The following is a 15,000-nucleotide window of genomic DNA, read 5'->3' as shown; positions in this document are numbered from 1 at the left end:
CTCATGGACAGCTTGCTCAAATTGAGCAACAGGTGAGTCTATCACCACCAGTCATACTTAATTTGAGTCAGACCCATCTGTTGCATGACATTTCAACAAGGCTTTACCTATCACAATCTTATGTAAAAGTTGCATATGTACTTTGGTAAGAAGGCAGACTTGCAATCAACTCTCTTAGGGAGTCAGTGAAGACAAATCATGGGAAAAAAAGCTAGAGTAACTTTGCTGCTTAAAAATTGTAATTCATGGCAAAATACTTATTATATTAAAGGTACATTTTTTAACATAAATTTTACTTTAAACGATGGGAAACTAATCATTATCCGCCCCAAACTCTTAGGTTGTCATCGTCGAAAAAAGTGGGGAAAGAATTTGAAGTAGTTTTTGCGTATCAAAGAGTACGTTTCATTCAAAATCAAATCTCGAGTTGCAGATACACACAAGCTCTTCAATTTCCTCCCTGCTAGACCGTCGCGAAATCTAACAATTTCCGTGTGCATTTCGCGACGGAAAACAAGCACAAGTTTACAAAGGCAAAAAAGTCTCACCTCTCCCGGCTTGTTGTATGTAATGCAATTATTGAAGATGAGGCGAAAGTCATCAATACACTCTTGACTACAAGAATAGTCATGGTTTTCAAGTTTCCTCTTGATCTGGGACATGTCCATGGGTTTCTTTATTATCGTGTAGTAATCCTAAAAAGCCACAAGACCTCCATTTAACGACAATGACTTGTGAAGGAAGTAAATGACAAGACTAGAACCTAGCAGTCCACGCATACTAACCGGTAAATTTAGTTTCACGGCGTCCACGGGATCGTGAAAGGGCCAGGAATACGGATGCCGCCACATTGCCTTCATGATCGTTTTCGATAAATACTGTAGTTGGTTGGTTGTTCGAATGCTTTTGGGCTCTTGACCCGTTGATGGAGTTTGAGCCATTCCACGCTACAAAATATTTCAAACAAAGCAACAGTTTCTGGGTGTTTATTTCGCTTTCTTGCGTACCAAAGACACAAATTATAAATTCAAATTCTCTGACGTTTCCGCGAGCGAAAGCTGGCGACTTATGAAATTGATTGGAGTGATATTTACCACTGTTTGTTGTTCAAAATCGTCGTACTTGTGTGATAAACGCCTTACTCGTTTCCCGAGTGCCTCAGGGCTTGTCTCTGAACGAAATCCATTCAATGAATCATCAGAGTTTTGTTCATTATTGAGACCAAACTGTAAAGCTGCGCTAGGCCTAGAGGTGATGCAATACAACCTAGTCAATTTATCTCTTAAATTTAGTCAACTTGCCTCCAAAGTAGCATAAAACTGGGCACTGGAAACTTGGCCACAATTTACGCTAGTTTGGAAGCACCAAAAATGTCCTTCTCAGAGAGAAAACAGTCCGCGTCACTTGAACGCCATAAAAAGTGTCAACGCCATTTTTGGCGGTGCCACGCACAATCGTTCACGAATGAATATCACAATTCACAAGCCTAAGAACCCAATAATGACCAGACCATACCGTTCGATAAGGTTTGTTAGAGGGTTCTGCAAGCTTTGGATTGTCGGATGGCCCTGCGTTTCCATGCACGACGTAAGATCCCACAAAAACTCCTTTCGTCCTTCATGGATTTGACCAGCTCGCTTCAGAGCGAAAGCCGCCCTTTTGAATTCTCGAACGACCCCCAGCAAAGACCTCGCATGACACGTCATAACTTTCAGTCACGTGCTGTTACCAGCGCGCCAAAACACCGACTCATTCAATATTTTAAATGTTTTCTGTTTACGCTCAAATGCGAGTGATCGTATACATTTCTACGTAGCTGAAACTGTCACGTATTTATTAAACCAAAAATCCCCTGACAGCTTAAGGCTACTTTTTGGAGAAGCTCAATAAAAGCGGAAAAATTAAATAGATACGTGTACCTCGTGGATATGTATTCCTTTGTCAGTATTACTTATCTACAGTCGACCAAAGGGTATTGAAGCCTAATCACCAACACGCATTGGATTTGAAGGAAAAAATTAAGCCTGAAACAGCAATTTATTGCATTATTTGTTGCCTTTTATTTCACTGGCAACTGCCATGGTGTTCCTCGCTGCACTTGAAGACAACGCTTTGTCGGCTGTACAACACGCCAAAATTCATAATATTTCCACAGAGAGTTCCCTTATCCAGCCTCTTCAGTGCGACAACTAAGAACTTCGTTGTGCAAATTGTTGACAATCACACTTGACTCCATTTGATGGATCCCGTAAAACGGAAAAGAAACGGTTTTCTTTGGACTGGACTGTAGAGGTTTGTCGCGTCGGATTCGACATGAGAAATTTAATCCATCCGACAAGAATGTCTGTTAGGTCTATTGAATGAGTGAAATCAGTTAATCGATGTGTTGATCCGCTTTAACGTTCACCGAGCTTCACATCCCGCAAACACAATGGACTTTTCTTGAACTGACATTTGCATGTGCGTACGTAACTCTACCAAGGGACTCTAGGTTGTCAACACGAGACCTTTTCAAGGTAAAGTGCAATCAAAACGTATCAATGCTTTGACTACTATACCTTCAGGTTGTGAAATGAACATTTTGTTCTCACGCAAAGTAAGATTGGCTTAGCGAGCCGAGCCGGACTGGCGAAATGTTACATCACTGTGGCCTGAGTTCGAGTCACGTGAGGGTTCTCGAGTCCCTTTACTGCAGTTATTTGGTATATACTCCATGTTTGTCTGACATTTGCAGACTGCAGACTAACCCTAAATCACAATAATTATTATTGAAAGCTAACCGTTTTAAAACGGGTTCTTAGACTTGTTTTAGCACTATTTGAAATGGGTGCGTTGAGCAGTGCTCGTTGTAGGCAGTCTGCAGGGGCACCCAACGAATCTCTTACTCACTTTATCTGTTCCCCAGAGGAATCTTGCTGGCTTGCAAAAATACAGGTGTTCCTGGTGTTCCGATAAGCTGGCTGGGAAATTTATTATTGATAGAGATTTTGGTTGGGAATTACTGACTTTTTCTAGCATTTTTAACCCGACCTGGCTGTAGAAACTCTGAAGACTTATCAAGCTGGCTGGGAAATTTCTTGTGTGTCTTGCTGGGAAAAAGGAACAGATAATTCTTTCCCAGCAACACTGAAAAACACCTGAAAATGCCTTAATAACATTTATTTTCATTAACTGGGGTATAATGATACATTTTACAACAAATTGGTCGTTGGGTGCCCCTGAGTCTGCAGTCTGCAAATGTCAGATACCGCAACCATTTTTGGTAAATCAAGTCACCAAAACAGAAAAATATGCCAGAAAACTCACGTTACCAGTATGAGAACATTCTCACAGAAAATCTGTAGCATGGATTAAAAAAATAATTATCAAGACAATTATGACATCATAAGGCCCTCCTTTGATACACTTTTCAAAATATTAGTTCTTTTTTTTGTCCATATAGAAATCCCATGCTGCAGTTTACAAAAAATGATAGGACGGTCCCCATCCAGTGAAAAACCACCTCTTCCCTTCCTTTCGTGAGAGTCTTTTTGTTTTTCACTGAAGCGCATGGCAGAGGACTGGGACTAGTTGTGCATGTGCCTTCTGGTTGGATGTCAGATTGCCACTGAATAAGTTTCTTCAAAGAACCATCCATGCAACCTTTTTCTGGGGCTCTTGACTGAAAATCTTCCTGAGCAACCATTGTTTTTCTGTAGTTAAGTGCCACCCCCTTAAATGTGATTTGATTTCTAAGTAGAGCATCCCCAATTGGTGCCCCAGAGCCAGATGACTTGACACCTCAAACACCCTAGGACGCCCCCAGTTGACGAGTAAAATTGTCTGGTGTTAGACGGATTGAGAGCTGTTAAGTCTCACTCCCAGGAGTCAACAGGTTAAAGTTCATTATGCACCTACCAATAAACAATTAACACTAAAGGCTGCAATGTCATGTAACGATCTACGCATTACGATGGATCAGTACAAACAGTGATAAGCATTAACACACCACTGTTCGGACAGATCTAAATAACAAGGTTCACAACAGTATTCTCTTCAAAATGGAACTACGGTTGGCCAAACCTAGCATGAGGCTCATTGTGTTTTAGCTACGGCGCACTGACAAGGGCCAACAAGTCCGAAACAGCTGTCTGCATGTGCTTTCAAGTTTGAGCTCTGATCATGCTACGTCCGGCTGACCGTAGTTTCATTTTCAAGAGAATGCCTTCTTGAACATTGTTTGATGCAATAATATAATACAATACAACTTTATTTCACTGCGCTAGCCACACACAACAAAAGCTGGTTTACAGGTGGGGCGTAGGTAAACACGTTACAATATAGTATATATATATATATTTAAAATAGAAGTATATTACCGGTACATAGAATCAGTGCGATCCAGTAGAAGGCATGGAGGGCGAGGAGGTAAGTTTGCGTTTGAAATCAGAAAGCGATTTTGTGGTCTTTGCCTCATAGGATCTGCCCAAACAGTGGTGTGTTTATGCTTATCACTGTTTGTGCTGACCCAACGTAATGCATAGATTGTTAGATAGCATTGCAGTCTTTAGTGTTAAATGTTTATTATCACCTATCAATGTTAAGTCTGAGGAAGAGGGGTGGGGGGGTGGAGTCGGGCATGGGGTGGGGATTTTGACATTTTCTTAAAAAAAACATTCAAATTCCCCACCCCCAGGACAAAAGAATTGGTCAAAATTCCCACCCGGCGGCAAGTGAAAGTGGTCAAACATCCTTTGTACAATCACAATCCCTACCTTGGGAACAGGCCTCATGATCAAATTCCCGTGGTTAGCAGTGATAGGTGCATTATATTGTTACTATTATTCGTTTTGCCACTGGTAACATCATTAACAATCGAAATCAGCTGTCAGCGCAACAACGAGAAAGGCCGACATGAAACAAAAAAAAGGAAGGAATAGATCTAGACAAAGCAAAATCTTACTTTCTGTGGCCACCCCCATTTAAAAAGAAAGGGATGCCCAACATTTACATCGGTAGGGTTGGTCCAAATAGGGAGGAAGACCTCCAAATTTTCCTGACCCCACTGTGAGTCTCCCATTTTGCAACATTCTTCCAAATCCTAATTGACATAAACCCAGCCAGGATTATGAAAGGACTTTGAGGTAATGCACAACCAATATGTTATTTATTGAGAAAATTTTTAATGTGAAAATCACTTTAAAAGTTTGACTATCAAAACGGTTACAACTGGAACACTTTTTAAGATCATTCAAGCTGGCTGCCAAAATAGCCAAACTGAGCTTTTAATTGAATTAAAAAGGTTTCTTTTCAGGACACAAGGGTATTAATTAAACCTTCCTTAGTACCAGCAATTATTACTAAGGAGGCTCGAATGGGTTTCAGCTGATGGTGAATGCACAATTTTATCAACAGGTGACCGGAATTAAAAATGTGACCTAAAATCACAAAAACACAGAAATAAAGTTTGTTAGAAATGTTAAGTAATATCTCGAAACTTAGCTTGGTGACCTACCCTGATTTTTTGCATTTTTTTTTCATCTTCCAATGGTTTTTTCACAAACAACTTAAGTTAAAAAAATAACTAGATAAATGTTTCTCAAGCTATGTATTAAGTAACAGAATTGAATTGGGAAAAATACTAGGTCACTGAATTACCTTTTAAAATGTAATTTCCAAAAACTGAATTTCAGGGTGTCTTGTGGCAGTACCGTTCTGTTACCATGGTAACAATTGAGGACTCGCAGACACCCTTAAAAGTCGCCTGATAGTAGTATTGGCAAATATCAAAACCTTTTCCACTGAAAGGTTTGACAGTGATGCAATCCTTTTTCACTGGAAAGCCAATGTTACCTGTGGAAAACCCTTTGAAGCCTCCTTAATTTAACTCCATGGCGACCACCTTCTTAAGATCCTTCATGAAACGAATTCTAATTAACTATTTTATAAGTTCAACTGACAAAATTAATATGTTACATCTAGAACTCTTACTTACTCAAAATAATTTACAACTATTCATCGAAGTGCAAAGAGGAGAGGTAAATATCCACCACTAACTACAGACACTGAAGTGAATAGTACTGTTGTTAATTATTAGTATATACTAAAACAGTGAGATAATATAGCACAAAAAGATGATTTTAACTCATTCATTCCTGTAAAGATTACAACTTTTTCAGGCCCAAATTCTGAATTGCTCGGAGGTGAATAGCAAAGGATATCCGGACTTTGAGTAGCCAATCAGCGTGCATGTTCAATGCTATCCACTGTGTTGTATATACTAATTCAAATTATGTACTTCTGGCTTCACATAAATTTCAATGGAAGTACCAGTAATAATTAAAAACAATAATTGCACTGAAAGTACAGACTATTATTTGACCATGCTACTTTATTAAATTCTGGAAATTTCTTTAAAGTGCTATGATGGTCAGACATCACTTGCCGTTTTTCTCCCCATTCAAAAATTTTTGTGCTAAATATACTTGAAATGTGAGATTTTATGCAATCACTTCAAGAGAAAAACAATTTCACTTTGAGGGCAATTTTTTTCATTTCATGGTCTGCAATTACTTGGTGTGGTTTTCCCTCAGAGAGCTGGATCAAGGTGAAAGTTACATCATTAAAACTCACTGGCTTAAAAATGAAGTATTTGTGAATTTGGCTTAATTATCATGTAGAACACAAACCTGACAATCTGAAAAGCCAAAAACTCTTGTGTTGTATACGTCTAATATTAGTGAGTAAATGACGTCTCTTTCTCCTTGATTCAGGTTGCTGAAAGCTTATTGGTCAGAACTGCACCAAGTAATGGCAGACAGTTAACCCATTGACTTCTGGGACTGCGACTTAACAGATTTTACTCTGTCTAATGCCAGGCGAATTTACTTGTCAACTGGGAGCACCCTGGGGCTCCTGATCATGAGAAGTGAACGCATCAAATTAAAAAAGGGAGTTAAAATAAACAGTCTTCCTCTTGAAATTACTTCAAAAATTTCCCTTTTTCAGCATTCATTGCAAGTACTTTCAAAATGTGAAGAAAAACGAGAACTGATTTTCTTTCATCGTAGTAGCACTTTAAAAGCTTTGGTTGGTAGTATGGTTACAATCAAGCGGCTGTATTCAGAACACTCCCAAGCAGCTCACATCTGTCTTCAGAAACACTTCCATTACTACTCATAGTCTGTTAAAATAGGTTGCTGAAAAAAAATCAAAAACAAAATGTTAAATTTGTTTTACCGGTAATTATTTTGAGAATACTGGCCTTAATTATCACGGTTTTGACCGCCATTTTGACGGGTAGGCAAATTCATATTGAAGAATCATCTGTTCTAGTTGAAGAAAAAACTCAGCCCCGTCAAACAGGACTTAACTTGGTGAACACATGAAAACTGTTCATTTCCTTTGATTAAACCCTACAATTTAAAAAATGGATCCAGAGTAAAGATTATATACAATGTAAAAGATCTGCTTCTCAGAGAATTTCCCAAAGAATTTAATGCATCTTGCATTGCTTCAGTTGATTCTGTTGATTGTCCAAGATGGGCTGAAGCAAGTTCCATGCAACTGCAAAAATTTCCCAAAATTTAATGTTTTCTTTTAACAAAAAAGCCAAAACATTTTACCCGATCTCCAAAATCTTGCATTGGTGTACCCATCAATGGAAGCCCTGATCTCCTTGAAAAAGCTGCAAAGAAGATATCAAACATTGATCTGAGACAATACTCACATGAATCAATATAAGGATCGACACAGAAAGCAAAAGATGCTGGTTTTTCCAGTAAAGATTTGTCCTTGCACCACAGGTAGATAACTGAGGCTAACGGTTACCATATACAGAACAATGTAAGTCCTAAATGGGATTTAAACCCAATTGATCCTTCAAGATGCAGCTTGAGGCTCTCATGCACCTCTCAGCATCTGGAATCCCTATGGTGATGCAAAGCCTGGAGACAACCCTTGCACAGATTTGTGTGAATTCCAGTTAGTCATCACTTATTTATTTAAATTTATCCTTAACAATTATTGCAATTGAACCGTGGGAGTGAGAATTAACAGATTTTACTCATCAACTGGTGGCGTCCAAGGGCATTTGAGGTGTCAATGGGTTAAACCAATTTTTCGGATGGGTGTGTCGAAAGGTGAAATGCAAGCATGGTATGTGTTTTTCTTTCTCCTGTATATATAGTCTATACCTTTCATTTGCCTCGAAATTTCTAACTTTCATGTAAAACAATGCAATATTTGACTTACTTCTTGCAGCTAATAAAACCGAAGTTGTGATCCAGAACGTTTCTTTTTACATGTTTTGTAGATTTAGGTTAGGGTTAGTCAACATAAATTATGCTCACTATGTCTCACACACAGGTTTCCTTCAATTTATTTGTCTCTTTGACCTTTGTTTGTGTGTGTTACAAGAGTAACAAGAGCAAAAAGGTGATTACTTTCTAGAGGATTTTGCTGAAATCTCTTTTGACTCGAATAACCTTGAACTTGTTGATAGTACTATTATCAATAATATTCCAAGTGTTCACCATTTCTAGCAAGCTTCAGTGGAACAGTCATATCACTGAAGTTATAAGAGAGGCAAACCAGTGCTTGCATTTCCTCATCCTACTTAAGCATGCTTAAATTCCAGTTGTTGATCTCAGTGTCTCCCATCACAATCGATCTCAGGAGACCACCCCATGTTTACCTGAGTTCCAACAAGAACTAACCATTTCCAGAATACATACATGAGTGTTAGTGGTATGTCTTGTAATTTGTAAATGTGCTGTCATTCATTTACATTGTTTATTGATTATGACTGTATCAATACTTTTTTGGTAAATTTCAATGGGTCGTGTATACAACTTCCCAGATAATAATAATAATAATAATATAATACATAAGCTGATTATATATACATTTCTCTAATATTTTACTAAAGACTGGAAGAACCGTGATGAATTGTCCCACAGTTGTTCAAAAACGACTGAAGAATTGTCATGCGAACAGTGCACTGAGTTATCAATGTCTGGAAGTTCAAGTAGCTTGTGATTGCTGTAGTAATAATAATAAAAATAATAATAATAATGATAATAATAATAATAATAATAATAATAATAATTGTTATCATTATCATGACTTATAATTATTATAATTCTATTAATTCTTTAACGAGATTCAGTCTTAACAGACTGGTAAGTTGAAGTAAACTATCTCCCTATCTACCTCTAAAAGCTGCAACAATACCCGCTAACAAGTGCAAGCATTTAAGGGTGCTAGATGTTGTACCCAGTTGTGTATTTTGGGAAAAAATTGAAACTGCTCAAACAAACAATTCTCTTATTCTGTGATGAATAAAGAGTTGAATGGTTGCAGAAAAATGTTGGATCCACGTCCAAATGTTAGGGCAATTCGATTGGATTACACATCGTCTCAACGGACATAAAAATGCATTTAACAATTATTATTATGTTGCTACAACTGTACATGTAAATATGTGTTTGAGGTTGAGTGCCTGTGAAATCCAGGAGTTTCTCCTATTGGCAACCAGCTCCTAGATGGAGAATGCTCCTGTGGTTGGCAAAGCCTGGCAACCCAGCTATCAGCACCCAAGCCAAGCCAAAGGAATCTCCAACCACTCCATGGTAAGCTTGGAGCAGACAGGGGCCCATTGCAACAGGATACCAAAATCTGGAGGCACCCAGTAATGTTCAAAAGACAATTAAATGATGGTCATTTCCTATTTCAGAGATCACTGGACTGAAAGGGATGGAAGTGAGGCCCAAATAATTAAAGCAATCCTGATGCAGAGTCTGTGTTCGAGCTTTTGATATGCAAAAGGCAAACAGCAGGTAGCCCATTTATTTAAAAGCATGATATTATTGGACGTGGGCAAGTCGAGTGAATTGTAAAAAATGGACATGGGATAATATGAGCTGATGCAGGCTGACGGTTAGAGGTATGAGAACCCTGCTGTTGTTTATACTTGCTCTTAAGAGATGCTGAAGTTTGACAGTGAGAGTATCAGGATCAGGATCAGGACAACAGCCCTAGTCAAGCTGTAGAAGAGCCAATAGGGAGTTTAAGATTTTACGAGGGCAACGGCAACAACAACAGCGCAAAACAATGATATCATACATTTGGTTAAAAGAGCATAAATTATCGCGCTGCACATGCAGCAAGGATTTTAGGATGAATTCTTGGGGTACTCTGCATAAGGACGATGTGAGATTACCAAATTTGAGGTTTTGATGACAACGTGAGCATGCCACAGAGAATTTTCTATTCTCTATTTTCACTTTGTAATTGCTCGTACCAATTTATTTTTAGGATACTTTGCCCAAATTGTAAGAAGTGAAGGAGATAAAATATTACCGCGAAATAATTATGATAAAGCAAAGTAATATTTTGAGGTGACGTTTTCCTTGAAGTCACCGTCGTAGATCTTAAGGTCCCTAATAGCTGACAAATGGTACAAGTGATCCACTTTGTGAGCACTAGAAGAACATTAAAGGTTGTTCAGTGGCCAGCAGAGGGGCTTCTGTGGATCAGTGAACAGCCAAATCAACATAGTGTTGCCCCTGCTAGTTCATGTCATTCAAGTAACAGTCCTCTAGATGAAAGGTAAGTTAATTCTTTGTACATCAAATTTGGCCTGGAGTTCTGGTTAAATCTAGGATGAGGTGCCATTTTCCAAGCTGATATTTCTTGGGCACAACTCAAAGGCAACTGGAATGTAGGTTTGGAATACAAATATGTAGTAATATTTAATATTTCTTAGGCCCAAGTTAACATGTGAATATGATCAAATGCGCCTAATGTAGGTGAAGGGAGGGTGGAGAAAGGCCCTGCATGACACTCTTTGTTAAGTTCTACAAGGAGTTACTGGTACTGGCCATTCACTAAAGGATGACGAAATGCTGAGGGAAGAGTTTGATTGGTTGCCGCCACTGTAGCCCGTATTGCAAGCGTTTCTGTGTGGCACAGAATAGAAAGATTGAGACGAAGGCTTTTTCCATGTTTTGACCAAGCAAAAAATGGTCAAAAGTGATGCGGCAAACACCAGATCTCAACAATGTTGGGCCCAAAGCTGTGTTTTCTGCCTATAGTATATTGTACCATCATACAACAATTATGTACGTTGTGATAATATCACAACGTATGCAAACTTATAATGCTGCATGTGGAAATGGGCTTTTTCTTTTTTGCCTGCCCCCCTCCCCCACCCCCCCATCCAATTCAAAGTTGAATATTCAAATCCCAATCCATGCCCTGGGGAAAGCTGAGGTGGGCATGTTTGCAGACTGAGGTGTCAAAAAAGGATTGCAAATGAAAAGCCTAGCTGTGGCTGCATGTTCTACCTCAGTGAACAAAAAGGCCTTGATGGTGTCAGGAAAGTGGACTGCTGAGGAATGGACAAATGATGATGGTTCTGGAAAGGCAGCAGCGCAATAGTTAATTGGTCAACCGAAAGCAAGAAAATCAGCGACGATGCGATCAGAATAGTGGAGGGCAGAGTTCCACAAAGGAAGATTTAACTTAGACGCAATATGAGCTCCAAAGGCATTTGAAAGTAGCAATTGTAGGCAGAGAATATGATGAACAACTGCAGCATGCGAGTGGGTGCAATAGAGTGAAAGTTGACCAAGTGGCAAGGTCAGAATGTGCAAGGAGAGGGGAGAAGGATCTGCGAAGGTATTGGATTGGTCAGAGGCAGGTGGAGGTGGAGGTAAGATGACTAGTCAATCAGACGAGGTCTGGTCGGGCACAAAGCAATGTTGTGATCCGGAAGTTTATATGCACAAATGTGTTCCACTCCCTGTTGATGTGACGCATTACTGAAGGAGCTGGTACTGTTCCATTCACGACAATAATTGCGCTGCCGGTTGCTACAGGTTGCGGTGAAGTGAGTGTTGTTGTTGCTTGGAGTGGGCAATTTCGTGGGAAGACGGTTTTGCTCAGTGATATTAAAGAGCTTGAGGTCGCTAAAATCATCACCCCAATTGGTGAGGTAGGCTTCAATGCAGTCCAAAACTGCAGCGTGAAAAGATAGAACGGGATCCCAGCAATACTTGGACGCTAGACACATGAGGGACATCAAGTGTTGTTGCATTAAAGCTTGTTTAGCTGGGGTTTCTGAAGAAAATATGCAGATAGCCATAAACAAACTCAGTGGTGGAAAGGTCTTTAAATTTCTTCCGGGAAAGGCCAAATGGAATGTGTAAATGGGGCCATTCAATGCGTGTATTGTGGTCGAGCTGACCTTGAGACTTACCAGTGTTAACACCGGCTCGAACTGTATCCAGCGAAGGAATGGTGGACAGCTTTGAGGAGCTACAACAGGTTGCAAAATTGGTGAGACACTCCTGTTGAAAAACACCTTTTCTAGCTTTCAATACCCGCCAGATCTAGAATTCAAACCTCTCCCACTCCCCCCTATGTCTCCCCTTTCAATGTTGACTGTTCAAATACGGTATGTATAATTTGATAGCAACATTGATAAGGGGGGAGGGGGCTGCAGTGTGTGAGATATTAGGTAAGTTAATACCGTAGTTTTTTAGATAAAAGGTGCACTCGGGTTTTAAGACGCATGTTTAACTTTCAAACTTGATGACAAACTGAAAATTGCATCAAAATACTCGGTTATAAGACACATCTCAAATTGAGGAATTTGCTTCAACTGGTTATGCTGTCTCATCTGAAGATTGCAGAGTAATGTCCGCCCAGGCAAAGGTCAGATTCCCCGCCCCTGGGCACAGAGAATAGTCAAATGCCTGGGGTTTGCCCAGGAAGGTGGGAAGGTTAAAGTTTCGATTTGATTGACGCTGTTATGTATGGCAATTATGTATGGCGATACCGCTGGCTCAGGATCTCTAGTTGTTCGATTATTCAGTTATTGTTTGTTAACCAATCAGAATAAACCACGCGGTCAGTTGTTGATCCAACATGGCGTCTGTGTTGTAAGAGTGTATCAAACATGGTGTCAGAATAGAGGATAACGAACGCCACTGAACCGAGCATGGCCGAAGGATACGCAAATTCGTCGTACAAATGGCCAACTATGAACTGGGCTGCTGCAGACCTGAGTAAAGAATGGGAAAGGTTCTATCAACACTGCGAATTCACGTTTGGAGGACCGCTCAGCAAATGCACTGAGAAGGAGAAAATATGCAACCTTATGAGCTTCGTCGGCGACAAAGGCCGGGAAATTTACCTTACCTTCCAGTGGGAAACTGTTCGTGTTGGAACAGGAGAAAGTGCTCAAGATGTAAATGAGAGAGACATACTCGAAAGAGTCGTCGGAAAGTTCAAAGCACACCTCGAAGCCAAGAAGAACCCGATTATGGCAGCAGTTAAATTTGACCGAAGACGTCAGTTACAAGGAGAAACCTTTGACTCCTTTGTCACCGATCTTAAGCTCCTGGCGCGTGGTCTGGACATGACTGAGTCGAATAAATTGATTCGGAACGCCATCGCATGCAAATCTCTGGACGAGCGAGTCAGGCAACGCTGCTTGGAGAAAAGTAAAAACCTCACCCTTGAAATGGCAATCGATATCGGTCGGATGTTCGAAGCGACTAAGGATGGAATGCAAGTGATGTCTGGCGAAGACCCTAAAGTGGAGGTCAATAAACTTGCATGGAAGGGGGGCTCATCCAAAAAGCCCAAAAAAGGTACCAAAGGAGAAAAATGTGCAAGTTCCAAAATGTGATAGATGTGGATACAATGCCCACAAGCCACATGAAAAATGCCCTGCCAGAAAGGAGTCGTGCAACAAGTGTAAGAAAATTGGACATTTTGCTAATGTGTGCAGAAGCAAGAAAAGCAATGTCAACTTACTAAATGAAATGGACTATCCTGGAGAAGGCTATTCTAGTGATGAGGAGGGTCCTGAAAGTGATGTGCAACTACTTCATGTAGCAAGCCTGGAAATGAATGGCATCCGTGACAAAACAAAAACCAGTGAAAGTGATGAATGGTGGGCGGTGGTAGAAGTGGGTAACAGCACTCTGCACTGTCAACTCGACACTGGTGCCTATGCAAGTGTTATCAACACTACTCATCTCAAGCAAGTAGCACCCAGGGCCCTGATCAAACAAACCAAGAAGACCCTGGTGTCATACAGCCAACACCGAATCACACCAAAGGGCTACGTCACTCTTCCCGTAAGATTTAAGGACAGGGAGTTAAATGTGAACTTCTATGTCATAGATAGTGAGCAGAAGCCAATATTGTCAGGTGAAGTTTGTCAAGCCCTCAACCTGGTTCAGCGGGTACATAATCTACAGGAACATGTAGATCCAAGCTTAAAGGAGCTACTCAACCAGTATCCAGATTTACTAAGTGCATCAGGAGCCATGCCTGGAACTTACTCCATCAAGATTGACCCCAAAGCAACACCAGTAGTGCATGGACCTCGTAGACAACCTGCAGCACTCCTTCCCAAGATCACAGCAAAGCTTAAGGAAATGGAAAAGGAAGGACACTTAGCCAAAGTTTCACAGCCCACTGACTGGGTTAACTCTATGGTAGTTTCAAGTCGAGGTGAAAAGATCAGGATCTGCCTTGACCCGGGTGATCTCAATAAAGCAGTAAAGCGGGAGCATTATCCAATCCCCACTGTAGAAGAAATTGCAGCCAAGATACCTGAGGCAAAAGTGTTTACAGTCCTTGATGCGAAGAGTGGGTATCTCCAGATGAAACTAGACTACGAGTCTAGTCTACTGACAACAATGAACACCCCAATAGGCAGATACAGATGGTTAAAACTACCATTTGGAATCAAATCAGCTCCAGAGCTGTACCAAAGGGCCATGGATGAAATGTTGGAGGATATTGATCACGCATATGCCATCATGGATGACATACTGATTGCAGGACGTGACATTGCCCACCACGACTCAGTCCTAAATGAAGTTCTCCACCGTGCCAGAACCTACAACCTTAAGCTGAACTTCGAGAAGGTCAAAGTGCGAAAACAACAAGTTCCATATGTGGGCCACATCATCTCAGCAGAATGCCTTGCCCAGATCA

General features: G+C 40.4%; 1 protein-coding gene and 1 pseudogene across 3 annotated transcripts in view; both read right to left on the bottom strand.

Moving 5' to 3' along the window:
- The window catches only part of LOC138030638 (bromodomain-containing protein 3-like), a 29,882-nt gene extending 28,024 nt beyond the window's left edge, over positions 1-1,858 (bottom strand). Inside the window, exons 1-4 of one of the 3 annotated variants that reach the window (XM_068878524.1) lie at positions 1,516-1,858; positions 1,095-1,245; positions 786-947; positions 549-695 (exon numbers count right to left, since the gene is read on the bottom strand). In XM_068878524.1, coding sequence (XP_068734625.1) covers positions 549-695; positions 786-947; positions 1,095-1,245; positions 1,516-1,706 — 651 coding nt within the window. In that variant the 5' untranslated portion in view covers positions 1,707-1,858. The remainder of the gene's footprint in view (positions 1-548; positions 696-785; positions 948-1,094; positions 1,246-1,515) is intronic. The other 2 variants (XM_068878531.1, XM_068878536.1) reach the window with 2 other exon arrangements.
- Positions 1,859-7,016: 5,158 nt separating this feature from the next.
- Positions 7,017-15,000, bottom strand: part of LOC138037618 (uncharacterized) — a 24,714-nt pseudogene continuing 16,730 nt past the window's right edge.

The sequence above is a fragment of the Montipora capricornis genome, chromosome 2, assembly GCF_036669925.1.
Source record: "Montipora capricornis isolate CH-2021 chromosome 2, ASM3666992v2, whole genome shotgun sequence".
Classification (NCBI taxonomy): domain Eukaryota; kingdom Metazoa; phylum Cnidaria; class Anthozoa; order Scleractinia; family Acroporidae; genus Montipora; species Montipora capricornis.
The sequence above is the reverse complement of the archived record's forward strand: the minus strand, read 5'-3'. Positions and strand labels throughout refer to the sequence as shown.